This window comes from Macrotis lagotis, chromosome 2 (assembly GCF_037893015.1).
Source record: "Macrotis lagotis isolate mMagLag1 chromosome 2, bilby.v1.9.chrom.fasta, whole genome shotgun sequence".
In the NCBI taxonomy this organism is placed as follows: domain Eukaryota; kingdom Metazoa; phylum Chordata; class Mammalia; order Peramelemorphia; family Peramelidae; genus Macrotis; species Macrotis lagotis.
Window position 1 is genome coordinate 336,097,242 of NC_133659.1, and position 27,278 is coordinate 336,124,519.

General features: G+C 42.9%; 1 protein-coding gene across 4 annotated transcripts in view; it reads right to left on the reverse strand.

The window, feature by feature from the left end:
• The window catches only part of SHISAL1 (shisa like 1), a 64,097-nt gene extending 37,098 nt beyond the window's left edge, over window positions 1-26,999 (reverse strand). For 3 of the 4 annotated variants that reach the window (XR_012476339.1, XM_074227141.1, XM_074227143.1), the window contains exons 1-3: window positions 26,825-26,999; window positions 16,498-16,597; window positions 12,784-12,997 (exon numbers count right to left, since the gene is read on the reverse strand). Coding sequence is in view for 3 of the 4 variants with exons in the window: in XM_074227141.1 (XP_074083242.1) it covers window positions 12,784-12,997; window positions 16,498-16,564 (281 nt within the window). In the remaining variant the exon portion in view is untranslated. Of the gene's footprint in view, window positions 1-12,783; window positions 12,998-16,497; window positions 16,598-22,484; window positions 22,550-26,824 lie in introns of all 4 variants that reach the window. The other variant, XM_074227142.1, reaches the window with a different exon arrangement.
• Between the last annotated feature and the right edge of the window lie 279 nt (window positions 27,000-27,278).

Genomic DNA, 27,278 nt, shown 5'->3' on the forward strand with positions numbered 1-27,278 from the left:
GTACCCTCAATTGTCATACTGACAGGAAGTAAAGAATAGATATCTAGTGGTCACAAGGTGACCAGATGGGCTGATCCATTAAGGATGCAGGAACGCCTTTCTTCAGTAAAATAAAAGGAAGCTAGTGTTTCAAGGGAACAGATTAAAATAGTCTCAGAGAGAGTCAAGAATCAGAGCACAGATTTCTGTCTTATCTTCTCCCCTTGTCCAGGTCTGGCAACCATGTGCCCAGAGTTTGAGAAAGGTCCAATTTGAATGACCCTCAGAGATGCCTCCATCATATTTGAAGCAGATATGACTATAGTGATGTCACTCGAGGTGGGAAACAGCTTTAAGAAACATCTCTCCTGATGCCAGAGACTGACTGTAAGGAGCAGACCCTGGCATTCCAAATGGGCCCCCACACCACAGAGCTGTTGCAACTTGGGGAGGTACGGAAGGGCCCCATCAAACTCCCAAAGACTTCTAGTCCCTGCAATAAGAGCATTTGTGATTTACCTCAGCCGGATGTGTTCCCTCACTATGACTGTACTTCAACTTTTGCCCACTCTCCTCAAGTGTATTAGTGGGAAAATCTGCCATAGGTTTTTGGTGGAGGTGGAGGGGGTAGTTATTTGGTAACACCTGCTCTTATACTATCTTAGGAAATGTTTTTTCCTAAGCGCTAATTGTTTCTATTTGGCTGAATATAAATGGCAAGTCTACTACCGGTGGGGGCTCATGAGCTCTGGATGCTGTCTCGGAGGATGATCCTAACGTCCATATCTGTAGCCACTCTAACCGTTCCAAGGCAAGCGAGAGTGCCAAGCTGGGGAGTTGTCTCCAAGGGATCTCACAGACTTTTGTTTCATAATTGGATGAAAGTATTGGAACTGGGGCTCAACTGTAGACTAAATGAAAACAACTTTGGGACAATCACAGTAGCAGGCAGGATGACAGGCATCAACTTCATGTCATTCCCATATGGTTTTGATTTCTTCCACAGTTACAAATAACCCAGAGGGTGATAGAAAGACACATGATGGTTGGAGTTATTGCTCCACAAGAAATGTTTGGTCTTAAAGAGGGAGCAAGCGAGACTGTAGGATTTGTGACTTCTTAACTTAGGTCTGTTTGGGAAACAAAATCAAATGGGTTTGAACCACTTCTGGAGGCCGTTCTGGGGATGTTGTGCCCATCGAGAGAAGGTGGCACCTCTATGGGTGGATTGTGTGAGTGTGTAAGGAGAATATGTGTGTATATTTGTGCATATGTGTATTTGTGTGTGGGGAAAGTCTGCATGGATAATTCTGTTATCTGTGTGTTTGATTGTGTGTCTATGTAGGTACATGTAATTGTGTGAGTGTAGATTTGTGAGCGAAAAATGTGTGCATTTTTTTAGTTTTTTTTACAAGGCAGTGGGGTTAAGTGGCTTGCCCAAGGCCACACAGCTAAGTAATTATTAAATGTCTGAGGCTGGATTTGAACTCAGATACTCCTGACTCCAGGGCTGGTGCTCTATCCACTGCACCACCTAGTCGCCCCTAAATGTGTGTATATTTAAGAAAAGGAGACAGAGTTTGCAGGTCAACTTGTATTTTCGTCATGGGCCACACAGACCCCTTCACCCATTTACCCCTTGCTGGGTGGTATGATGCACAAATATTGATGATGCCCTGTGTTGGCAGGAGAAAGAAAGTCCAGAGAAGGTCTGGTCCTGCTGCCCCCCTGGACTCACTGCATAGCCGTTCTCGGCTATGATTGCCCCCTGCTCATTTCAAGCTCTTCCCAGTCTGGATTCACTGTGGTTTTCTGACATGATCTCACATTTTCTCCTATCACAAGGTCTCTATGTCCTGGCCAAATGATGCTGTTCCTTGGATGCTCTATTCTATCTGCTTTTGCATGGTCTTTCCCTAGGTTCTCTCCTCATCTCTCCTCTTTTGCCTCTTAGGAGAGAGACTGGAGAGAGAGAATGTAGAAAAAGAAAGAGAAGAGGAAATAAGGGGAAGCTTGAAGAAGGAGAAAGAGGGAGGACTGGGGAGAGAGGAAAGGAGAGGAGAGGACCCAAGGACAATTCCTTAGTGAATGGCTTCATTGAGTGGGAACAGAGAAGAGCTGCTTCAGACAGATGGGGAAAATCTAGAAACGGTGGTAGCTAAAAGAAAGGGAGGAAACAGTACTGGAAGGGGAGGGCAACATCATCCAAAGACAGAGAGAAGATAGAGAGGATGAGGATCCTTTAAGAGGCTGAGAGATTTGGTGATTTAGTAGGTTGCTGGTGACCTTTGAGAATGTAGTTTCTCTCAAGTGTGGCTGGGGCTGGGAGTGAAAGCCAGATGGCCGAAAATGGAGGAGAGGAGTGAGGAATGAGGTTGAGGTATAGACTCCTGGGGTGGAGTTATTTTTCGAGCACTGAAAAAAAGGAGAGAAGGGGCTGCTGGGTGGTGCAGTGAATAGGGCACTGGTCTGGAGTCAGGAGGACCTCAGTTCAAACCTAGCCTCAAACACTTAATAATTACCTAGCTGTGTGGCCTTGGGCAAGCCACTTGACCCCATTGCCTTGCAAAAAAAAACCTAAAAAAAGGAGAGAGAAGGAACAATAGTCCAAGGAGCTAGAATGGTCTAGGGAAGGCTTTTTAAAGAGGGATTGCAGAGATCTGAACATATTTGTAGGTAGATGAGAAAGCATTAGTAGAGAGGGAGAGACTGAAGAAGACATGTGAGAAAGGGGGATCTGACTGCTGAGCGGTTTCCTAGAAGGAGTAGAAGGGAATGAAGGAGGTGTCACCTCTTCTCTTTTTGCTGGAGTTTCATTCTGTAGAATTTTACTTTCCATCTAGGACCCTATAAAATCCCTTAGCCTCTTTGGGCCTCAATTTCCCTCTCTGTAAAGCAGAAGAGGTTAGATTCAATGACTCAAAGAACTCCTCCTGGTTTAGATTTACTGTCTTATCTTAAGACCCATAGCCTTGCTTAGTCTCAGTGTTCTTACCTTCAAAATGGAGGGGGCTTCTCTCTGGTCTCCCATTTATTTCCCTTGCCAGTTCAAGACCCAAGGTTCTCTGAGTCAATCCTCTCAGTCCTAGCTTCTAGTCCACTCATCACCTCATTTATACCGACTTTGGCTATTCTCTAGTTTATCAATGAAACCAGAGCCCACATTTGAGCTGCAGAATTTAAGGATCAATAATTTTTCACTTTTCTGATCAAAGATATTCAATGGGTCCCTATTGCCTTGAGCAGATTTCAGGCTCTTCTTCTTGGCATTCTAGCATTGACCTGGCCAAGGAAGTTAAAAGAATCAGTGGCTAGAAAGTACTTTGCAAGAACTGGAAACTGAGGGAGATACTGCCCATCAACTGGGGAAAGACCAAAAGTACTAGGGTATGTGATTGTGATGAATACTAATGGGCTGCAAGAAACAATGATGGTGTTGGATTTAGAGAAGCCTGGGAAGGCTTATGTGAACTGATACAGAGGGAAGTGAGCAGGACCAGGAGAACAATTTATACAGAAAAGACAATATTATATGGACTAAGAGATTTGAAAGAATTTGGGAATCTGATCAGCATAATCACCAACCACGATTCCAGAGGACTCATGATGAAATGTGCTGCCCACATCCTGCCAGAGAGGCTAAACACTTGGAGTGCAGAGGGAGATATATTGTTTTTGGACATGGCTAATGCGGGAATTCGTTTTGCTTGACTATACATAGTTATAACGGGTTTGTTTTTCTTCCTTTCTTAATGGGAAAGAGGGAGGGCAGGAGGGAGAGAAGGCAAGTCTGAACATAAAATAAAATCTAATTTGAAAAATGCTCAGCAAACCTTAAAACACTTTAAAAATGTCAGCTATTTTCTACTTTTCTTTGTGGAATCCAACTTCAGAAACCAACAATAAAACCCAGTGGCAGAGAGAGCCAGGCATCCCAAAAGGGGTTTAAGTGTCCTCTCTGTCAGAGGTCTGATGCTGCACGGAATCCTTTCTCCCCAGACCCAGGCCTGCTTCCAATTTTCCCTTCCTGGAGAGCTTGTTTTTATAGTTTCCTGAATATAAATGTTTTCTGGTCAGATCGCGTGTGCAGCCTCCCTGGCTGGCGGATTTGTTTTAATCCCTTCATCAGTCGGCATCCAGGAGTAATCGGAGCCCAGGGAGAGCAAAAGGGAGGGAGGGTCTGAGAGGTGGCCCCCCTTCAGGAGCATTCTGACCTGGATAGAGTGAGCTCCTGTCTGCTGAAAAGCAATGCCATGGAAGCAGGGTTTGGACTCACGAAGATCTGGGTTCAAATCCTACCTAGTGTGAGGATGGGCAAGTCAACATCTTAGAGCCTCAGGCAACAATCTGAGAATACAAATTTTTCTGAGACATAGGCTGCATTGATGCAGCTCCCACATGAATAATGAATGTCTGGGTGGTGGCTAATAAAGAGGGTGCTGGGCTTGGAGATTACCTCAGCCATTTACCGGCAGTGAGATTCATGATGAGCAGCCCTCAACCTCAGTTTCCTCCTCTGTAAAACAGGTGTATTACAGCCCCTATCTCAAAGGGCTGTGACGAGGAGCAAATGACCCAACATATACCGAGGGTTTTCCAAGAGTCCCATATAATGTCAGCTCTTCATATTATTATTATTGATATAGTAATGAATTTGTTTAACCCATGATTGAGCCCCTACAAAGCAAGTTTTGTAACTTCAATTGGAAGGGAAACTGATATAAAACGCCTACTATGTGCAGGGAGTATGGTGGTCACTAAGGGAGCACCATAGTGCCCAGAGTTTCAGAGTATTTCAAATTCGGCCTCAGACACTCACTAGCTGTGTGACCCTGGGCAAGTCACTTCACTCTGTTTGCCTCAGTTTCCTTATCTGGAAAGTGAGCTGGAGAAGGTAAGGGCAGAGCAGTTCATTATCTTTGTCAAGACAATTCCAAAGGGGGTCAAGAATAGTCATACTTCACCCCGTTTATCTCAGTTTCCTCATCTCTAAAGTGAACTGGAGAAGGTAATGGCAAACCTGTCCATATCTTTGCCAAGAAAATCCTAAATGGGATCCTGTAGACATGACTGAACAACAACGAAACCCTTCTCTGATATGATTCAGTCTTTCTAGGCCTCAGTTTCTTCATCTGGGGAGTGGGTAGATGATCTCTAAGATGCCTTCCAGCTTTAAATATGGAACTAGAAATGATTGAGAAGCCAGTGATGTATCAGTAGAGTTTCCTTGCCTAGATGTTTCTCACATCAGTCAGAGGTCCTGCCCTTCCTGTACATGGGAACAAACAGCACAGGGCAGAGATGCCCGATTTCATCTATAACTCCCTACCTCCACCTTGTCTCTACTTTTCTGTCCTTTTCTGTACATCAAAGTGTTTACGTTTATTGACATTGTTTTTAATTTTAAAAAGTACATTTAAAAAAATGACCTTGCTTCTAGAGGAGGACCCAGTACCTACCCTCATGGAGTTTACATCCTCGTTCTGGTATCTAGTTCAACTCTACACAAAGCATGAATCCTCTCTACAGGATTCCTGAGAGATCCCTACTCAACATCTCCATTGGTAAGGAGTTCATTCAATTGAGTCTGAATACCCCTGGACAATTGTTTGTAGCCAGGTGAAGACTGTCAGCAAAGGGTGGGTCCCACCTGTGTCTTCCCCTTTGCAGGCTAGATAAATACCCTCATTTTCTTCAATCAGTCCTCCTCCTGTTTCTGTCCTCTTACCATCTTTACCTTCCTTGAGTCAACCTCTAGTTTCCTTTCTGAAATATGGCCCAGAGCTTGGGACTGGATCCTTCATGGTGGAATCATTTAGGACAGTTAAAGTTTTGCTTGAAAAATGTGATCTGGAAAAATAATCCTATCCTGATGCTTCTTTCTCTTTGTCTCTGTCTCTGTCTCTGTCTCTCTATCTCTCAGTGGCAGAAGTCCTTTTCAACAGAATGCTATTAGGGGCACTAGAAGCCACAGACATGACTTTCCAGTGAATCTGGGGGTTATTTATTGGCTGAAAATTCTTTCAACGCTTCCCAAGCAATAAACAAACTTATCTTTAAAAGCAATTTGTGAGCTCTAAACCTTCCAATAGAACCGGTGCTGATAAGCTGACCAAAAACAGCCCAACTGGAGTTAGGGTCACCTAAAAACAACTTTTCCATCCAAAAGTAAAATGATAAATAATATTAAAATAAGAGAAAGAAGGGTTTTTTTGTAGATATTGGCTAAGAAGAAAAGTCAGCAAATCTTTTCTGCTGTTGATTCTCAGGAGGCATTATGGGGCCAGAGGGAGAAAGGGCGAGAGTCTCTCTGAGCTATTCTCTTCTCAGACAACCCTGGTGGAGTCTGGAGTTCAGTTCTGAGTGCCAACCTTTTAGGAAGACCCTTGATGAGCCTGGGGAGCAGGAGGAGGGGAGCAGGATAGTACATCATAGGAGGACTCCCTGAGACAGAGGATACTTTGGGGGAGGGAGAATAACATCTATTTTCAAGTATTTGAAGGGTTGACACATGGATGAGGAATCAGCCTGGTCCTGCTTGGTCCTAGAGGGCAAAACCTAGAGAAATTTCAAGGAGGTAGATTTAGGGTTAAGATGGAAAATTTAATTGTCTACTTTGACAGGTAGTGAGTTGCTTGTCACTTAGAGATAGTCAAGCTGAGGATGGAGGAGTGAAGTCATTAAGGGGGATATGCTGGAATATGTTTTTTGACAACAGTAAGCAAATCAGTGATCTGTAGAAACATGTAATTGAACTCACATCAGGGATAGTCATCTGGTCACTCTTCATAGCTTCACCTTTGTATCCAACAGTGGAGAGATACCACAATTTTTTTTTTGAGTTTTCCTTGGTGTGGGTGCTCCCTCCACTGATACAGATAGCAATTTCTCTATGACTTAGTATACTTTGGGAGTTGCTTTGATTGAAATATTCAGTTATTGGTTACCAATCTGAAAATGAGTTCCTGGGAACTTAGCTTAGCTGATCCTTGGACCACAAACACATACTTCATCCTTGGAGCCAGACTTGATGCTGTTCCAACCTAGAAGAACCTGTCAGAAGTTGGATTCCAAGCTTCAAGCTTTTGGGAGCCCAAGGTCACCTTGACCCTGTGATGAGTCATTGGAAGGGGATATCGATGGAGGTGTTCCCAGGTAATAAATAATCTAGACAATGGCTTCTTTGTGGTAGAGCCTGTTCTAGGTCAATGAGTATTTGTAATCCACAGAAAACTGAGGACGATGCTTTAGGAGGGGACATGTCCAGAGAAGAGAGGCTATCCAGCCTTAGAAGCAAGCAAAAATTTCAGAGCTGGAAGGGACCTGGGCAGTCATCTCACCCAATCTATACTCAAGAAAAAATCCTCTGTTATAACACACCTGAGAAGTGGTCATCATCCCGGTCTACTTAAAAACTTCCACCGAGAGAGGACCGGTGAGGATGGTGAGGGGAGTTGGATGTGACATCTAGGAAGTTATAGCTATAATGTGAATTCATGTCTCCTGATCCCAAGTTCAGGGATTCTTCTCAAACACCAGACTCCCTCTGTGAATGAGGGAAATTCCAGAAATTTCCCAGGAGAGGCAGAATCAGAAGTGGCCTGCTCAGCTCCCTTTTCCCAACAACAACTCATTTCTTGAAAACCGCAGATTTTACAGAACTCTTTTCCTCAAAATACCCCTGTGGGGCAGATAAACAAGTACCCAATTACGATAGGACCATTCCTCCTGCAATTTTTGGTTAATTGAAAGCCTGTCTTCTATTAATATTAACCTCACTTGACCAAAACCCGATTCATGGCATACTAGTGCTAAAAGGAAGACTATTTAACATTCCTCAGATTAAAAGTCAAAAAAAGAGACTCAAAACAATTCAACATAAGGAAAGAATTCTACTGAACAACCCTTAGACACTTCTGAATTTCCCCCATCAATCAACCTAGTTGTGTAACTTCCAAATACAGCTTAATCAATAACCTGACTTAGTTTATCTATCATCTGTTTAATTAGATTTGTTTCCCTGGGGGATGTATGAGATTATAATTGTGCTTAATGTAAGTCTGTTCGATTTTTATAAAATTATGGGGGTTATGAATCTATCTTTTTCCTTAACTTTCCTATCCTTAAAAATGTACAAGATTGCAATCTATAAAAAAAAATCATTTTCTATCTCTAAGACAATCTTCTCTACACAAGTCTGTCCAGAAATCCCAATGTCTGCTCAGGGATGATTTTTCTACCTCCCTGAACTTGTGTCCAAGCATAATAAAACCTAGGTTTTTACATCTGTACTTTCTGTGTTGTGGTAGATTTATTTAGATAGCAGTTATCTGCCACATATCCTCCAAAAAGAGGTATTTCTTCCATAACAATGTTGTCTCCTCAGTTAGAATATTAGCTCTTTGAGGTCAGGAACTGTTTTTCTTTTGTTTTTAGTACATTTTTAAGGTGGCTGGGTCACCATAAGGATGTGATAAATACTTTTTGTGTGGTTGATTCTCCCCATTTCACAAATGTATTTTGTCCAAGGTAAACACTGGAGACAAGGCTTGAGATCAGGGCTCCTGCTACCCGTCTCCCTTCCTCAATGCCCTTAATGCCATCCACCTGACCCCCAAAGGAGTCTGGTTTCTGTTTTGGGGAGCTTCCCCCATCAGGCAGTTTTCTGTAGTCTGGCCAGGCATCCCATCTGCCAAACAGTCCCAACCCAAACAAGCCATTCTGTTCTTTCGGAAAACACAAATAAACCAGGCATCCGTCATGAAGCTTGTTCCCCTTTTGGCTGCCACCAGCTCCGCCTCTGGGGCTGATTCATGTGCTAGGGAGAAGCAGAGGGGTTGGGTGAGGCTGAGTGGGGGGAGAAGGCTGGCTCAGCTCAGCTCACTCTAAGCTCCACTCCCCCAGGTCTCCTCCACAAGTTAAAGAGATGATTCCCAACAGTTAATAATATGAAAGACAACAGTGACTCACAGTCACAGAGGCAGGAAGGGGGGGGGGAGGCATTGTTGCACTGGGAGGCCAGAGTGTATGATCTACAAGGCTTTGGGGAAATCACTTTCTTTCCCCAGGTCTCAGTTTCCTCATTTGTAAGATGAAGGGGTCTTGCTAAATGACCTCTAAGGTTCCCTATGAATCTGCACGGTTCCTCCCAACTCTGACAGTCCTGTTCTAGGGCCCCTTCCAGTTCTGACTTTCCATACTAGGTTTTCAAAGAAGTTCTCTCAAGCTGAGGCTTAGAGGTTTAACCTAGATATTTTTAATTTTTTAAATTTATTTAAGGCAATGGGGTTAAGTGACTTGCCAAAGGTCACACAGGCAGGCAATTATTAAGTATCTGAGGCCTGATTTGAACTCAGGTCCTCCTGACTCCAGGGCCAGTGCTCTATCCACTGAGCCACCTAGCTGCCCCTAAACTTAGATATTTTTCAACTTAGATTTTCTGATCCCATGTGATCTTATCAGTGTAATCATTCTTTCCATCAGTACAGATCATACATAATTGTGAATTATGACTTTGATATGATTCCTCTCTAAGCTCTTCCATAGAGGTGGCACTTCTTTTTAATCCAAGAAATATTGATTAAACACACCTAATGTGTACTGGAGCTGTGATACATAAGCACGAAGGGAGAGTCCCATTAAATACACCCATGAAATCGTGAGAGAGAGGAGCTAAGTGGCCAGGGAATATTGTTGATTGGGATAAGGATGTGAGCTGAGTCTTAGAGCGCTCTTTGAAGAGATGGGAAGAAGAGGGGAGGCATTCCAGACCCCAGGCATCAGACCCAGAGAAGAGAAGGAGCGAGGAGCTGGGTTGACAAGTCTAGAGAACAGTCAGGGCCAGTTTGGATCCTCCAGAGCAGCAGGAGAGGGGGCTTCCATGCTGGGACCAGACTATCTCTTCTGATCCCATAGGAACCCCCCCCCCCAGGTGGGACTTCTAGCCTGCTTTAGCCTATCCTGTGCACAGTTCAGTTCAGTCTAATTCAAAAAATAGTCACTGATCACAAGAGTAGGTCCAAAGCTTCCTCAGTCCCTTATACAGAATCTGGAAAAAATGTTCATTGAATGAATAACTGGATGGATGAATGAATGATGCAATACTGAATGAAGACAGGCCAGCCCTTGGTACATGTGGGAAGGGTATATTATCAGTATTTGGAGGAAATGAAGTTTATGTATTTGGTTTCTAAATCATCTAAAAATTAACTGCCACCTCTTAATGCAAAAAACCCCTCTACTTTGGGCTCAAGGTGTGCCCAAACTTCAGCCCAATGGCCTCATGGTCCCAAGACCCCATTCATATAGCTCCCAAAGTCCATTCATGTGGTCATCTAACATGAAGGAATTCATGTGCTAATGGTGCAGTATCACAGACCAGTTTAATCCTTAACTCACGTGGCTCTTGAAGAGGTTTTGTTGAGAGATGAGACCCAGAAGAGCTAAAAGGCTGGACATCCATGCAAATGAATGAATTCATCTATTTTAGAATTCTCCATCACTGCAGTTATTCAGAGATGGTTGGCTTGCCTGTTAGAGATCCTGTAAAGGCTAGGTGATCTCTGTATCCCCGTCTTTTTGATATTCCTAGGATGACATATGAGCTTCCAAGGATATGAGTAGTTTTGTTTTGTCTTTTTGTTTCAGATACCTCCATCTCATGCCCCATATTTGGTAGGTGCTTAAAGATTTGTTGAATTGGATGGTAGTTTGTATCCTGTGATTCAGAGATTCTAAAAAACTTGGTTTCCTTGTTTCTAAAATTCTATGACTAGATATATACTTGATTCTTAAAAGCTTATGATAGTGTAGTCTAAGGGTCTGATAATTCAGTTCTAAGATTCTATTATATTCTAGTCTAAGATTCTATGAAATTGTAAATTAAGGTTGTAAGATAATATAAGAGTCTAAGATTCTAGGATATTCCAATTCTGGGATTCTACAACACTCCAGTTTTAAGATTCTAAGAGACTCTAATTCTAAATGCCTTGGAGATTTCGATTCTGAGATTCTAGGGTATTCTAATTTGAAGATTTTAGGATGCTACAGATCTAAAATTCTAAGAGAGTTCAATTCTAAGATTCTAAAATACTTTAATTCTAAAAATCTAGGAGGCTCCAATTCTGAGATTCTAGGACACTCTAGTTCTAAGATTTTGTAATACTCCTGTCTAAGAGTTCATGAGACTCCAGTTCTAAGAGTTCATGAGACTCCAGTTCTAAGAGTTCATGAGACTACAGTTCTAAGATTCTAAACAATTCTGATTCTAATTTTTAAACTCTAGTGTACTAGGAGACTTCTAAGACTCTAAGATATGGATATTCCAGTTCTAAGGGTCTATAAGATTCCAGTTCTAATATTTTAAAAGATTCTAATTCTAAGATTGTAGGATATTCTAGCTTAAAAATTCTATGATACTTCAGCTTTAAATGCCTATGAGATTCCAGTTCTAAGAGTCTAAAAGATTTTAATTCTTTTTTTAGGCTTTTTTTTTTTTTGCAAGGCAATGGGGTTAACAAGGCCACACAGCTAGGTCATTATGAAGTGTCTGAGGCTGGTTTTGAACTCAGGTACTCCTGACTCCAGGGCTGGTACTCTATCCACTGCACCACCAAGCAGCTCCTAAAGATTTTAATTCTAAGATTCTAGAATATTCCAATTCTAAGAGTCTCTAGTTCTAAGATTTTGAGATACTTGGGTTCTAAAATTCCATGAGATTTTAATTCTAAAGATTCTAGAATATTTGCTTCTAAGCTTCTAGATACTCCCATTACAAGATGATAACATATTCCACATCCAAGATTCTAAGATACTTTCATTTTAAGACTCTCAGAGAAGCCAATTCTAAGATTCTAGGATACTCCAATTTGGAAATGCTAAGATTATAGCCTACTCCAATTCTAAGATGCTAGGAAATTCCAGTTTAAGATGCTAAGATTCTAGGATGCTCTGATTTGAAGAGCTCATGATCCTAAGACTCAATGATTCCCTTTTTTCTTGGAGACAAATGGTTCATTTGAAATTTGCTCAATGAGCTTCAGGAACCAAACACTGAAACATTCAGCAGCTTAAGTGTGAAATCACATGCAAATATGCAGATTATAGAAACACATGGATTTAAAAATAAGGATTAAAAAAAATCCCCTCTCCACTCTATTTGAAAAGTTGGAGTCCTCTCTGCCTGCCAAACCTCCAGCCTGCTCTCTGTCTCTTCATATGAAATTCGTTTGCTTGAATTCTCATTCTGGCACCAGCTGCCCCCCTCTGGGACTGTGCTCCCCATCTGGAGCAAGGTGATGATCCCATTTGCCTCCCATCCTGAGCGGGGCCTGGCTAGGGCTTGTTCATGTTTATAAAGCATTCGGAATTCTGAGAGTGTTGTTACTGTTCTGTGTTGTCTCGAGTTATGTCGGGGGAAGGCTATGTGAGCTTTGGGGACTGAGTGCCAGACAGTATTGGGTGATTCGTCTTATGGACTAACAATCGAATGGGCTGATGTTCCTCCTGGGTGTGTGTGTATATGTGGAAGGAGCAGGCAACAGTGCCAGGGGAAGGAAAGATGCTCAAACAGTAATGCCCCTTTCCCTGGCACTTTCCTTGAAAACAATGCAAGCAATAAATCATTTGGGAATAATTATTCCCATTTTACAGATGTGGCAAGTGAAGGTCAGAGAGTCACCCCAGGGCTGGCACTGGGTCAGAGGCAGGCTTTGCTCCCAGGTCAAGCCTGATTCCCAAACCCTTAGTCTTTCTACACCAGAAAGATCCAATCAGGGTCAATAGGGGTCTGAAAGAATCACTTACTTATGCATGTAGCCTTCAGATTGCCTGGTGAGATTCAACTGCATCACCGCCTGGAACTCTGTCTCGTTGCAGCAATATTTGAAGACCGTGTTGTTATGGTGACAGCACAAGATGAAGGTTTTGTTGTCGGAAAGCCGGGGACAATGGAAGCCAAAATGGTAGTGACCTTTATGGTCAGTGTAGGGCTCACAGACTCGAAAGTGTGCGGACAGTGCTGCAAAAGAAACAACAGAGAAGGGCTCTGTGATGGGGGCTTGGGGAAGGGTCACTGACTTGGGCATCTTTGGCCATCCCTGCCCTTCACTCTCATTGTGTGCCCCAGGAGAGAAGAGTGGGCCTTTCCCTCCTTCCTCCTCTTGGAGTTGGCCTTGGACCCCATGGCACTCATCTTTTACACTCAGTTCTGACCAGAAAATGGGAGACTCTACTACAAGAGGATAAAATGCCAATTCCTAAGTCCTCCCCAGCCTGGCTCCAACCCTATCTCACACTGCTCCCCCTCATATCTTCTATGTTCTGCATATAAAGATGATTCACTAGTCCTAAAATGTGTCATTCTTGCCTCCTGGGTTCATGCTGTTCCCATGCTTGGGATTCCCGTCTCATCCCTTTTCCTCTCCCTCCTCCCTGCAGCCTTCCTTGATTTCCCAGATCCTTGGGAAGTAACTCCAATTTCATTTTGGCTGTACTCCTCATGGCTACTTACCATTTCTCATTTTACATTTTAGGAATTTCTGCACCTGTCTCAGTTCTCACACCCCACCCTGTCTCCCTAGCTTATGAACTCCATGGGGGCTGGAATCATGTTTTCTGCATCCCTGTATCCCCACAGCTCTCAATCCTGAGTTTTTCATACAATAAAGGCCTAATCCAGATCTGTGGAATTTCAGAATCTTGACCTTATGATTTCTGAGTACCAAGCCTCAGTTTACTCCCCTTACTTCCCTTGAAGGGAGCAGGATGTAGTGGAGAATGTCCTGGATTTGAGGTAAGGGAGATCTGGATTTAAATTATTTCTTAGTAACTATCTGTATGACCTTGGACATGTCACTTCTTCACTTCCTTGAAGCTCAGTATTCTCTTCTGAAAAATGGAAGGGGGGGGGGTGGACTTGATGTCCTTTATGATTCCTCTTGTGGCTAGATCCAAGGCTCCTCGGAACTTTCTCTTTTTTTCCTCCAATGGACCATAACCAAAAGACCCATCCAGGTCCTACTCCCTCGTGTAGTTGATGCTGGAGATGATTGGGTGCTGGAGAAAAGGTGATGCTGATCTCATCTCTTTCCCTGACCTCCTACTACATTTGCAGTCACATGTGGATTCAAATCCTAATTCAGATATTTACTGACTGTGTAACTTTGAGCAAGTCACTTTATGGGCCTCAGTTTCCCCAACTATAAAATAAAGGAATTAGAGCAGCTCAGAGACCCTTTCAGTTCCATTTCTATAAGCCCCAAACTCAAAAGAGGTTGGAGGAGAAAGATATTACTTATGACTTGGGGGTACTCCAACAGTACTTCATGGAAGAGAAGGCATTGGAGGCCAGTGAAGACTTCTATCTCTAACCAGGCTGGGGTTGAGCTCCTTTAGAGCACTCTCTTTGGAGTAAAAAAGTACCTAGGTAACCTTGGGGTATGATACTACCCCCCTCTCTCAATCTTAGTTCCCCTTTCTGTGAAATGAGGGATGGGATATCCTGGGCAATTCACAGCCTCCCTTTGTAGTTTCCATCTGAAAGGTGCAGTGATTGGTCTTGACAACATCCCTTCCAATTTTGAACCTATGCTATTCTGTTTGATGGAACTAGTCATGACCTTCCATTGATTTCGATTTGCAGATGAAGAAAATTAAGGCCCCCAATTTCTTCTTCTCTAAACTAAAGGGGTCAGACTAAATGCCTCAGTTCCCTCTAGTTCCACAGTTAATGAAAGGTGGACTTGGCAGACAGAATATTACCTCCACCACTGGGAGGATTAATCAAATGGCCAGTATGAGAATAAGGAAGACAGAGAAAGGAAACTTAGAGAAGCCTTTTGGTCTCCTAATGAGTATCTTTCGGCAATGAACCAACCTCCATATTGGCAGTTAATTTTTGACATTTTTAATGAGTTCCAGTCAGATGCTCGGATTTCTCTCACTGTGAAGGTTTTCTGGTTTGGTTTTGTTCTTGGCAAAATGCTACAGTCAGTGGCATTGGGGATCTGGTGTCAGGACATCTGAATTCTAAGGTCCAGTCTAGTTCTCACTGCCTTTGTGATCTTGGACAGTTCATTCACCCTCTCTGTGACTTGGCTGCCTCATTTGTCTTATTTTTAGGATGTGGGGGAAATGATAGCTGAATTATCTGACTTCCAATATCACTGAGAAGGTCTTTATAAATCTTCAAGGGCTATTGGAATGGGAGTTATAATTAGTGTCACTTCAATTAGTCTTCATGTTCCAGAATCCCAGGGTTTCAAGGTCCCTCAGAGGATACCAAGTTCCACCTTGTAGTTTATGGAAAAGGAAACTTAGGTCCAGGGAACTGATGGGAATTTAGATGATATAGAATCATTCATTTAGAGCTGGTAAGAGTCTTTGAGGTTCTTTCCAGATAAGGGAAAGGATGGGACACTTCCAAGGCCACATAGCTAACAAGTTTTGAACACATCTCTGAACCTCAAATCCCAGCCCCTAAATGCCAGAGGTAAAGGGACTTCTGAGGCTATCTAGACCCCTCTCCTTTTTTTTTTTTTTAACAGAGGATTGGGAAAGAGACCTAACCAAGGTCATAGGACAGGTAAGTGGAGGAACCAGGGGTCCAAGTTCCCCAAACTGAGATCAGTTTTCCCCATCTAGTTGTACATTACTGATCTGCTCTCATCGCCTCTTCCAGCTCACATGAGCTGTGATCCACATCCTTGTCCTTCACCTTTCTGTGGTTGCAGGGACAGGGAAGGTATCAGCAGCACAGTGGGCAAGGCAGTGATCCCTGGGACTCATTCTTTTTTTTTTTTTTTTTAGGTTTATTTTTGCAAGGCAAATGGGGTTAAATGGCTTGCCCAAGGCCACACAGCTAGGTAATTATTAAGTGTCTGAGACCGGATTTGAACCCAGGGACTCCTGACTCCAGGGCTGGTGCTTTATCCACTACGCCACCTAGCCACCCCTTGGGACTCATTCTTTATGGGAGACACTTCATAGAAACAGCCTTGTAAGTTCCCAAGTCTCAGCACTAGAATACCATTAACCCAATGTTAGCCCAATGTCTCCAATGTCAGCTTTCTCCCTCAACTGAGGCAGGATAGGATAATGGGGAAGAGAGATAGACTTTGTTCTCATAGAAAGTGAGCTCATGACATCAGAGGTCCAGGGATAGAGGGTATCTTTCCTCATCATTTTATACTTGAGAAAACCAAAGCCCAGAGATGGAAAATGACTTGCGTAAGGTGACATAGGGAGAATTAGGATTTGAACTCATGACCTATGACTTTAAATTCAGCCTCCCCCATGCTGCTTGCTGAGGTTTTAGATCTCCTTCTCCTAAAGAAATTCTGTGACTGATTCTCCTGATCCCTGGGACTCTTTTAGAGAGACATGAATGGGATTCTCCTCTCAGGTGTTTGCCCTCTCCTATGTGACCCAGCCATGCACAGTGACCACTGTTGTCTCCTCCCCAGACTTTCCAACTCCACCCCCATCCCAAGAGCATGAATTTAGCAGAGACTTTCTTACCTGCTGAGAACAGCAATGAGAGAATGACTGTGAGCACATTCAAGGACTGTTGGCCACAACTTGTCATCGTTTGGCTGTCATTGATCCGTCAGGGAATTACCTGAGCAAAGAGAGGCAACAAACCATTAGAGAAGAGGCACTCTACCATGGGTCAAGATGCAGAGTTCTTGAGGACTCTGGGGACAGCCAGTGGGAACCTTTCCTGAGAGGGGGAGAGGGCTAATTGAGAACCTTAAAATCCCAGAGACCACAGGAAGGGAGCAAAGGAGGTCATTGAGACTTGCTTAGGTTCTACGAGCCACAGGAGAGGAAGCCAAGGTGAACCATCCACATCACCCACCTAGGTAAAGGGTCACATTCATGTAATTGTCTACCTGCCCTTCAAGGCTGCATACCAATGCTGTCTCCTCCAGGAAGCCTTTGCTGGTCTCTGCCTCTGGTTGTGATTTCTCCCTCCTTTTGTACTCATGGATTATTAATATACTAATAGGCATTTCAGTCAATACTTTGTATTCCCCACTAGGGGAGCTTTGGAAGAGCAGAGGCTACATCTTATCAGGGATCTTAGGAACTTGAGTTCTCATATACAGGGGATTGTAGTCTTACTTAATATTTGTAGAATAAATGAATGATGCGCAATAAATTGTTCCAGTCAAACTGACTTGCTGGCTGTTAACCCCAACTTAACACTCCATCTCCCACCTCCAGGCATTTATCTAGACTGTCTCTCCCCACCTCCCACTATGTTTTGAATGTATCCCTCCTTATCTTCTTCCAAAGGAGCCATATCCTAGGCAACTCCTTCCCTGCTTTCCCTGGCTGCTCAAGTTACCTTATATTTGCTCCTAAGTACCCATATTGTCTCCTCAGCTAGAATATGAGCTCCTCTCCCTAACCTGCCCGACACAGTAGGTAATTATGATCAATGACCACTGTTTCCAAGAGTCATTTGTCCTGGCCATTGATTGGTCTAGAAATGCCCTGCATCAGTGAGTTATAGGGTAATGGAAGTGGAAAAAGAAAACCTTGTAAGGCTTACGCTGATTCTGTTGCATTCTATTCAGGGAACTTTCGCTAACTGCCTACTGTGTGCAGAACCTGGGCTTGGCTACAAGATCAAGACAACAGCTATTCCCTCTGAAAAATGAGTGCTCCAGGAAAAGGGTTTCCTATTCCCTTGGCAGCCACCTCTTGTGAATAGTCCAAAGACCACCTTGGACCCTTATGGGATACCCTAGGGACTGGTCTGGTGTGGCAAGTCATTCATCCTCTCTGAATCTCACCTTTGTCATCTATAAATAAGGAGATTGGCTTGGACAATCTCTTAGAGGTCAATTTAGGTTCTAGATTTTTGAGTCTATGATCCAGGCTTTGTAAATAGCTGGAAATGAGAGACCCAAAAGGAGAATCAATCAACTCATAAACAATTATTAAATTCCTACTATGTGCTGGGAAGTGACTTGTCCATGGGGAAGCATGATTCTAGTTACCTTGGAAAATGCTACGGTCAAAAATCAAAGACTCCCCTTTCTATAGGATGTTATGGTTTACAAAGCCCTTTGCTCCCTACTGTCCTGGGAGGAAGGCTGGGCAAACATTATTACAGTCATTTTACAGATGAGGAAAACAGAGTTAAGTGGAAGGCACAGGCTGGATTTGAGGCTGGATTTGAACTCATGAACATGAGTCTTCTGATTCCAAGCCAAGTACTTCAACCACTTTACAACCATTTTACAGACAAAGAAACTGAGGTCAGGAAGAGGGAGTGATTTTCCCAGGCTTTGAATGGAATTGGATGTAGAATCAAGGTTTGACATAGAGGCAAAAGCAGGGTTTTCAACCAGGACCTCTCATTGAATGGTCTGCCTTAGGAGGAAGTGGGCTCCCCATCACCAGAGGTTCTCAGGAGGCAACTGGACTCTTCCTAGAGAGACATTAATAGGATTTGTTGTATTCTCTCAGTGTTTGCCCTCTCTTGTGTGGCCCCTACCTGGCTCTCCCCTCTGGCTCTTCCTGGCCATGAATAGTGGCTTCTCTTGTCTATTCTATTCAGTGGTACAGCGGACAGAACTCTGGGTTTGGAGTCAGGAAGATCTGAGTTCAAATCCAGCCTCAGATTTTTACTAGCTGTGAGTATAACCCTGGATAAGTCCCTTCACCTCAGTTTCACCCCAGTTTCCACATCCATAAAATGGGTATAATAGGAACATCTACCCTCCCAGGGCTATGGGGATCAAATGACATGATAATTATAATTAACATAGTGACTGGTACATAACAAACACTAGAAACATGTTGCGTGTCGTTGTTGGACTGGACAGAACCAGATGCCCTTGAGAGTTCTTCCCCTTAGAGAGTCCCTGTCTGAGCTTCCATTTGTGAGGGGAAACATCTTTTTGCCCACGGAATTTCTCTCCTTCCTCACTACTGGAACAAGATGTAGAATCTGCCCCTCTCCACTCGCCCTGGCAGCCTCAGCAGACACTGAGCCCAGGCCCAGAAGCTATGACGTCACTCCCTCCTAGCCCTGATACCCTAGGGACTGGACTGGTGCTGGGAATGTCTTTGGTTGCCTTGAGTGGCCGCCAGGACAGTTTTTAGGACAGAACTTTTGTCTGATTCCCAACATTCCTGCTTCTGATGTGGGCACCATTTTAAAGGACAGGGGAAAACCTCAACGGGTCCTTTTGGAATGGAGTTGGCTGGGACAAGTTATTTTTTAAAGTCCAGAACTGTAATTTTATGGGTGTGGGAGATCTTGGTAAGGAAATTCTCCTTTATACAGCAGAGCAGAGGCTGCTTTTCAATGCAGGGGCCCAGACAGGTGTCTGGAGCCCTGAAAGGTACAGTGACTTGCCCAGGGTCACATGCCCAGTCATATCAGAGGTGAGACTTGTACCTAGGTCATCATAACTCTAAGGCCTTCTATCCACTACCTTTCCCTCACAGAAACATCACTGAACAGGGGAGGTCAGGGCTGAGAGGGGCCTCAGAACAGGAATTTCAATTCGAAGAGAGCTTAGAAGAGGGAATTTCAAAGCATAGAACAATAAAAATGGATAGTTGCTCTGTCCTCAGTGATATAAAATTGCAGCCACATCACTAAATACATTAAAAAGAACCTAATTGTACAAAAATATTTATAGTAGCTTTTTTGTGGTAGTTAAGAATTAGAAATTCAGGGGATACCCAGCCAGAATGGCTAAACAAACTGTGATATATGAGTGTGGTGGAATGTTATTGTGCTGTGAGAGGAAGCTCTCAGAAAAAACCTGAAAAGACTTACATGAACTAATGCAAAGTGAAGTAAGCAGAACCAGGAGAATCTTGTACAGAGTAATAGAAATATTGTATGATGATCAACTGGGAATGACTTAAATAATAGATAAACAATACAATGATCCAAGATAATTCTGAAGAACATTCGTGATGAATCTTGCTATTTATCTCCAGAAAAAGAACTGATAATGTCTGAATACAAAGTGAAGCATACTATTTTTTCCTCCCTCCCTCCCTCCCTCCCTCCCTCCCTCCCTTCCTTCCTTCCTTCCTTCCTATGTCCTTTCTTCCTTCCTTTCTATATCCTCCCCTCCTTTCTCTTTATTTGAGTCTTCTTATAAAAAATGATTAATATGGAGATGGTTTACATGATTGCACCTGCATTCAATCTCTTTGCTTAACAACTCAGGTAGGGGAAAGAAGGAGGAGGGAGGGATAGAATTTGGCATTCAGAACTTTGAAAAAAATTTAACAACTATTTTAACATGTAATTAGGGGGAAAGGAAATATAAAAATGGAAAAAATAAATAGCTGTTTACTGTATATAGAATGTTTAGATTGGAAAGTTCCTTAGTCTATATTTGCCTCCTTTCTTTGCTTAAAATCCTTTAATGGCTCCCCACTGCTTATTGAAGAAAAGCTCATGCTTCTTATTATAACATTTAAAGCTTTCCACAATTTGATGTCTACCTTGCTATTCATTCATCCCTTCAAACTTCCTTCATAAGTGCCTACAAAGCAGGGCAATTTATATTTGCATCCTGTATTTGGAGGCAGAGAGTCTGAGGCTAAATATATTTGGGGTTGCTTTTTAACTGGGTAACCTACCAGGCATCTTCTCTTAGACTTCAGGTAGCCCAAGTGGAAATATAGAGCCATTTTCTTACTTCCTGTCAGGGCTGCTATGGTCCCACCAGTGATGCCCAGGCCCAAATCAACCAGTTGGTGGGTAGAAATGATAGCACAGGAGCAACTGGCCAAAGAAGGCAGGTGCTTCTTCTGCAGGACAATGGCTTGCGTTCAGTGGCAGAACAAAACCAGAAAGAACATTGTGCTGAGAGCCAGGAATCCTGAGGTCTAGTTCTGAGTATCACTGCAACAGTTAGGGTCCTTTGAGCATTAACTTCTTGTAAAGTACAGGGAAGGATGGGATGATATCTAAGATTCTTTTCAGCTCTCATGTTCTATGACAGTACAATTTCATGACCCAGAATTATGGAGTCTCCAAAGTTTATTAGTGAATGATACTTCTGGGGTTCTGCAATTATGAGCAGAAAAATAAGTAATTCACATGGAAATTTTGGAGAAAAGAGACAGAGACAAACAGATAGAAAAAGAGACAAAGAGAGACAAAGAGATGGAAGCAGAGACAATCATAAACACACAGACGCTGATATAGAAAGAGAGAGACACATACACAGAGGGAGGGAGAGAGAGAAAGAGACAAGGAGGGAGACTGATAATGACTGTGGGCTGGAAAAGTCTGGGAGAGCCTTCTAGAGGAGGTAAGTCCTGACCTTGACCTTGAAAGGTACGGAAGGTTTGGGAAGCAGAGGAATAGGACAATTGATTGTTGTTAGATCTTGCTGACACTGTATTGCATGTTCTCCTGGTTCTGCTCACTTCATTTTGCATCAGTTCATACAAGACTTTTCAGGTTTTTCTGTTTGAGTCACTGGCTTACTGGCTATTTCCTCTCACAATATCCCATCTCCCATTTCCACATCCTTGCAGTCCAGGTTATCTCCCATTCTTGGAAAGCCCTCCCTGCTAGCCTTGTCCCTTTGGATCCCCTGCTTCATTCCTTCATTGATCAAGTGCCATTTTTTAAACAAAATCTTTCCTGATTCCTCTAGTCATTGTCTCCTCCCCCCTTTGCATTGTCTTGTCTTTGTACATGCTATTTTCCCCTCCCCCAAGAGAATGCAAGCTAATTAGAGAGACAGGAAGAAGCATTTGTCAGGCAAATCAAACTACTCCCCCCACCTTGATCACCATCTCCTTTTGGACTCGGATGTATATAACCTAGTGTCCATGAACCCCAATACCTGGGGAATAACAGTGTAACCCAGGTCACCGGGTCTGTGTCCAGACCAGTCCTTATAGCAAAAAGGCACTGAAGGCAGAAATAATAAGGACAGAGGGTCCACCTTCCTCATTGTCATCACCAATAGCTGCTGAACAATCAACAGGAAGATGAATAAAAGAGCCCAAGGATTGGCAGCACCACCCTCAGATTGCTGGTCATTCCTGTAGCCCAGTCTCACCTAGCTGTCACCCGGAGAGAAGGGGTCTACTATTCCCACCAGCTGCTAACCCATTACCACCCATAGGGGAGACACGTCAGTCTAGCTGAAGCAGCAGAGCGCCCTGAGGGAAGCAGCATGTTCCCAGTAGAGCAATCACCCCAACCATCACTCTGACCACTGTGTACCTGGAGACCATGACGGAGGAAGCCCAGGATACTGGATCCCCAAACCTAGAGAAGGGCCATGCTAGGAGGCAAGAGCCCTCTACCACCACCCTGGGAAACTGCCCATGCGAGGGTTACAGCCAGAGAGTGAGGACCCAGTCAACATTCTGCCATTAATGCCTTTGGCCCTGTCTAGTCATTCAGCACCAGAAATAGATAGGATTTCACCAGTGGAAATAAAGATGAGCCCAGGAAAGGATGGAATCAAGATGGCAGAGAGAAGCCAGGAAGTTACCTGAGCTGTCCCCAGTTTCCCTTGGAAATGATGTGAAATCAAGCTGGATTCTGGAGTGATAGAACCTACAAAAAGATGGAGAAAAACAATTTTCCGGCTTAAGATAACTTTAGAAGGGCTTCAGGAAAGGCCCGTCTCACTTGCGGAAAAGGGAAACACAGCTGAGCACAGACCATATGGGACCATTTAGACACAGAACAGTCAGTAACTAACCCCTCCGTTCCCCCATGCCTACACAGCAGACCAGACATGAGCCCCCCAACCCCACTGTAGAAGGGAAACTGCCAACCTCGGAACCCCCATACAACAAGCCGAGTCACCCCAGCACAGTGGGCAAGCCACCAGTACCTATGGCTCTGACTCAGAAAGTCAATGACCAGGCCCCTGCCCCCTGAGTACAAGAAGTGTGAGACAGTGCCCCAGGAACAGCTCAACTTTAAAAGTCACAGAATACATTTTTTTAAATGAGCAAAAAACCAGAAAAGAAGCCTTGACCACAGAAAACTACTATGGCAACAAGGAAGATCAAATCATCAACTTTGAAGAGAAAACAATATGAAAATGCCTGTATGTGAAGGGAATATGAATCTAATCCTAAGGAATAAGTGACTGGTCAAACAACCAATAAGAAACAATCTGTATTTTCATCAAAGAGAATGACAGTAATGAGGGAACATACCAAAATTTAACTGATGCAGCCAAAGCAGTTCTTAGGAAAAAATTTATATATCCAAATGCTTACATGAATAAAAGAGAGAAAGAGTAGATCAATAAACTGGGCAGACAACTAAAAAAATTCAATGGATCTAAGGACTAGACTAGGTACACAGGACACAATAGTACATGGCTATAGTCATTTATCATTTGATCGACCCAAAGACTCCAGCATCTGAGATAAGAACATATTGTTTGACCAAAATTCCTGGGAAAACTGCAAAATAATATGGTAGAAACTAGGTATAGACCAGCATCTCACACAATAGATCAAGATAAGGTCAAAAAGTCATAAAGTGTGATATAATAAGCAAATTAGGAGAGCAAGGAATAGTTTACCTTTCAGATCTATGGAGAAGGGAAGAATTTATCTCTAAACAAGAGATAATAGAGAATATTATGAAATTCAAAATGGATAATTTTGGTTACATTAAATTAAAAAGTTTCTGTACAAACAACTTCAGTGCACTCAAGATTAGAAGGAAAACAGAAAGCTGGGAAACAACTTTTATAGTCTCTCTCTCTCTCTCTCTCTCTCTCTCTCTCTCTCTCTATATATATATATATATATATACATACATACATACATACATACATAATTTTTAGGTTTTTGCCAGGCAAATGGGGTTAAATGGCTTGCCCAAGACCACAGAGCTAGGTAATTATTAAGTGACTGAGGCTGGATTTGAACTCAGGTACTCCTGACTCCAGGGCCAGTGCTCTATCCACTGCACCACCTAGCACCCCCTGATATATATTTCTTAAATAAATATAGAGAACTGAGTCAAATTTATAAAAATGCAAGTCATTCCCCAATTGATAATTGGTCAAAGGATATAAACAGGCTGTTTTTAGATGAAATTAAAGCTATCTTTAGCCATGTGAAAAGTGCTCTAAATGGCTGATTAGAGAAATGCAAATTAAAACAATTTGTGAGGTGCTATCTCAACTCTATCAGATGGGCTAATGTAACAGAAAAGGAAAATGATAAACATTAGAGAAGATGTGGGAAAATTGTAACAGTGATGTGTTGTTGGTGGAGTGTGAACTGTCCCAAGCATTCTGAAAAGAAATTTGGATCTACGTGTAAAGGACTACAAAACTGTGCACACCTTTTAATCCAGCAATACTACCATTAGGTCTGTATCCCAAGGAACTCATTAACAAAAGGGAAAGGATCTACATGTACAAAAATATTTATAGAACTCTTGTGGTGGCAAAGAATTGGAATCAACTAGGGAATGACAGCAAGTTGTGATATAGAAATGTAAGGGAATACTTTTATTCTATGAGAAATGATGAGCAGGAGGATTTAGGAAATCTTGGAAAGATTTAATGTGAACTGATGCTGAGTGAAGTGAGCAGAACCAAGAGAACACTGTACACAACAACAGCAACACTCTGCAATGATTAACTATGACAGACTTAGTTCTTCTCGGCCATACAGTGATCAAAGACAATCCCAGAAGACTCATGGTGGAAAATGCCATTCACATCCAGAGAAAGAACTATTGGGTTTTAATGCAGACCGAAGTAGACTATTTTCACTTCTTTCGATTTTTTTCATGGTTTTCCCCTTTTGTTCTGATTCTTCTTTCACAACATGACTAAAGGGGAAATATGTTTAATATGACTGAACATGTATAACCTATAGCAGATTGCTTGTGGTCTTGGGAAGGGGGAAGGGAATGGAGGGAGGGAGAAAAGTTGGAACTCAAAATCTTATAAAAATAAATGGTGAAAACTCTCTTTATATGTAATTGGATAGAATAAAACACGATTACATGGGGGGAATGATGAGACCCTAATTATCTGCTTTGCCTCTGCCTCCTAAAGGCTAGGGGTCTTCCCACGTGACTTGAAGCTTCTCTATTTTCTTCTCCAATGGAATGGCAATTCCTGAAAGCCCCCTATTATCATTCTTTTCTGTTTATATTCCTATTATTTTTCAGTGCTTGCAGAAAATGCTTCATTCATTCACTCATTCATTCATTTAAGGTATTTCCTCTCCCTTTTTGAATACTGAGGGCTAAACACAAGATTGTTTAATAAATTCCACGAGAATGAATAAAGAATGAGAAGTTGCCTTCATAGGAAAGCTTTCTTAATGAAAATGACCTTGGGACAATTCTAGAAACTTGTGATGGAAAATGCCATCCTCATTCAGAGAAAAAAAAACTATGGAGTCTGGATGCAGACCAAAGCAGACCAGCTTCACTTTTTAAAACTTGTTTTATGTTTTTCCCCCTTGGGTTCTGATTCTTCTTTTCCAATATGATTAACAAAGAAAATATATTAAACAAGATTGTGTATATATACAACCTATATCAGATTATTCACTGTGAAGGGGAGGGGAGAAGTAATGGAGGGAAGTAGAACTCCAAAGCTTCCAAAAAGATTAATGTTGAAAACTATCTTTGCATGTAATTGAAAAGATAAAATAAAATAACATTGAAAAATAAAACATTACATCTTCTACTAACAAAAAAAAGTGACCTTGGGAAAGTGATTCACTCTTCTTGGGTCTTAGTTTCCTCCTTTGTAAAACAGGGAGTTAGGCTCATGGGTTCTAAACTTGGGATTCTAGGACCCCCAGCTCTGTCATAATGTCTTGTCCATTTTTATTTGGGGCCAGAGTTATGGCTTCATTCGTATAGAGAACTCCTCTTGAGAAACCTTTCTTGGTCAGGGTTGTATCTGCTGAGGAATTTATAGTCTTAAAGTCAGTGAGCTTAACCTGAGCCCCAGGTTAAGAGCTAGCTAGAAGCCAACAGAATGGGCATCCCTTGCAATGCCATTTGCTTTCTATGTTTCAAACATGATTCTGAGATGAGGACCATGAACCTTACCAGACTAACTGCCCAATAGGGGCAATAGTTTAACAAGGTTAGGAGCTCTGGCTTAGAAAAGTACACATAGTAGGCACCTAGTGACAGAATCAGATTGGATGGTTATTTCTGGGCATTCTATATTCCCTCCCACCACCACTGAATCTCTATGATTTCACGGTGTGAACGGAAGTTGAAAATACAAAGTCTCACCTGGCCAGGTCATTCTAAGATAAGGTTCCCTGCAGGTGCCTCATTTTGAACTTTTCATAGAAAACTTTGAAAGAGAAAACTAGGCCCTAGACCCTGGGCAGCTGGCAGTTGGCATCTTTATTAAGGCTCTAAAATGCCAGGGGCCACCAGGGCACCTGGTGCCAGCCAGTGCCCGCTCAGGTTGTCCTGCGGCGTGGGGGAGGGAAGAGGCAGAGAACAGCAGGTGAGGAGGAAGCCCAGCAGCAGGAGCTGAGGAGGCAGTTCTGAGGATGCTGTTTGGTTTTATAATTGGATCCTTCGATGTATATATTTTAAGCATGCACAGCATCAGAACCACGGGGAGGCGGCAATGCATCTCTGCCTCGGGAGAGAGAGCTGGTTAAGTCACATCTCTCAGATTTGGCTTTAGAAGCAATGGTGGCATTGGGGCAGGGCTAGACAGGTGCCCCCATCATCTCCTGCAGCAGCTGCTGCTCAAATTCGACCAAAAAACTGAATGCTCACAGAAGCACAGGCTTCGGGGAGCCATGATTTCCCCAGTGTAGATCCCCCCATTGACCAGTCCAGATCCCAACCTCTTCGTACCTTAATTGCTGGATTCACACAGGGTTGTGGCCAAGCCAAATTGTTGACTGGGTTGGCCTTCTGGTGGGCCAGGATAGTCTCCAGACAACAGCCATGCAGTCTGTCACTTAGCCTGGGCCTGGTGCCCATCTAGCTTGGTAAGATACTCCCCAGCACATTCTCTGGGGGCACAGACTGAGAGCTCAGGACCAGTGTCACATCACAATGAGACACTGAGAACACCGTCAGCAGATGGGTCATAATCAGGGTTGACTTCTATGGAACTCTTTCTAGGGACTAGAGAGGAGACCCAAGAGTCTGGATCAAAAGCAGGAGGCTACAAAGTCATCCAGTTCCACTTGTTCATTTTATGAGCTCATGGGTTCCTAAGACCATTGGTCTAGAGCTGGAAAGAACCTCAGAAACCAAAGTCCTATTCTCTGATTTTACAGCTAGAGAAACTGAGGCTTAGAAA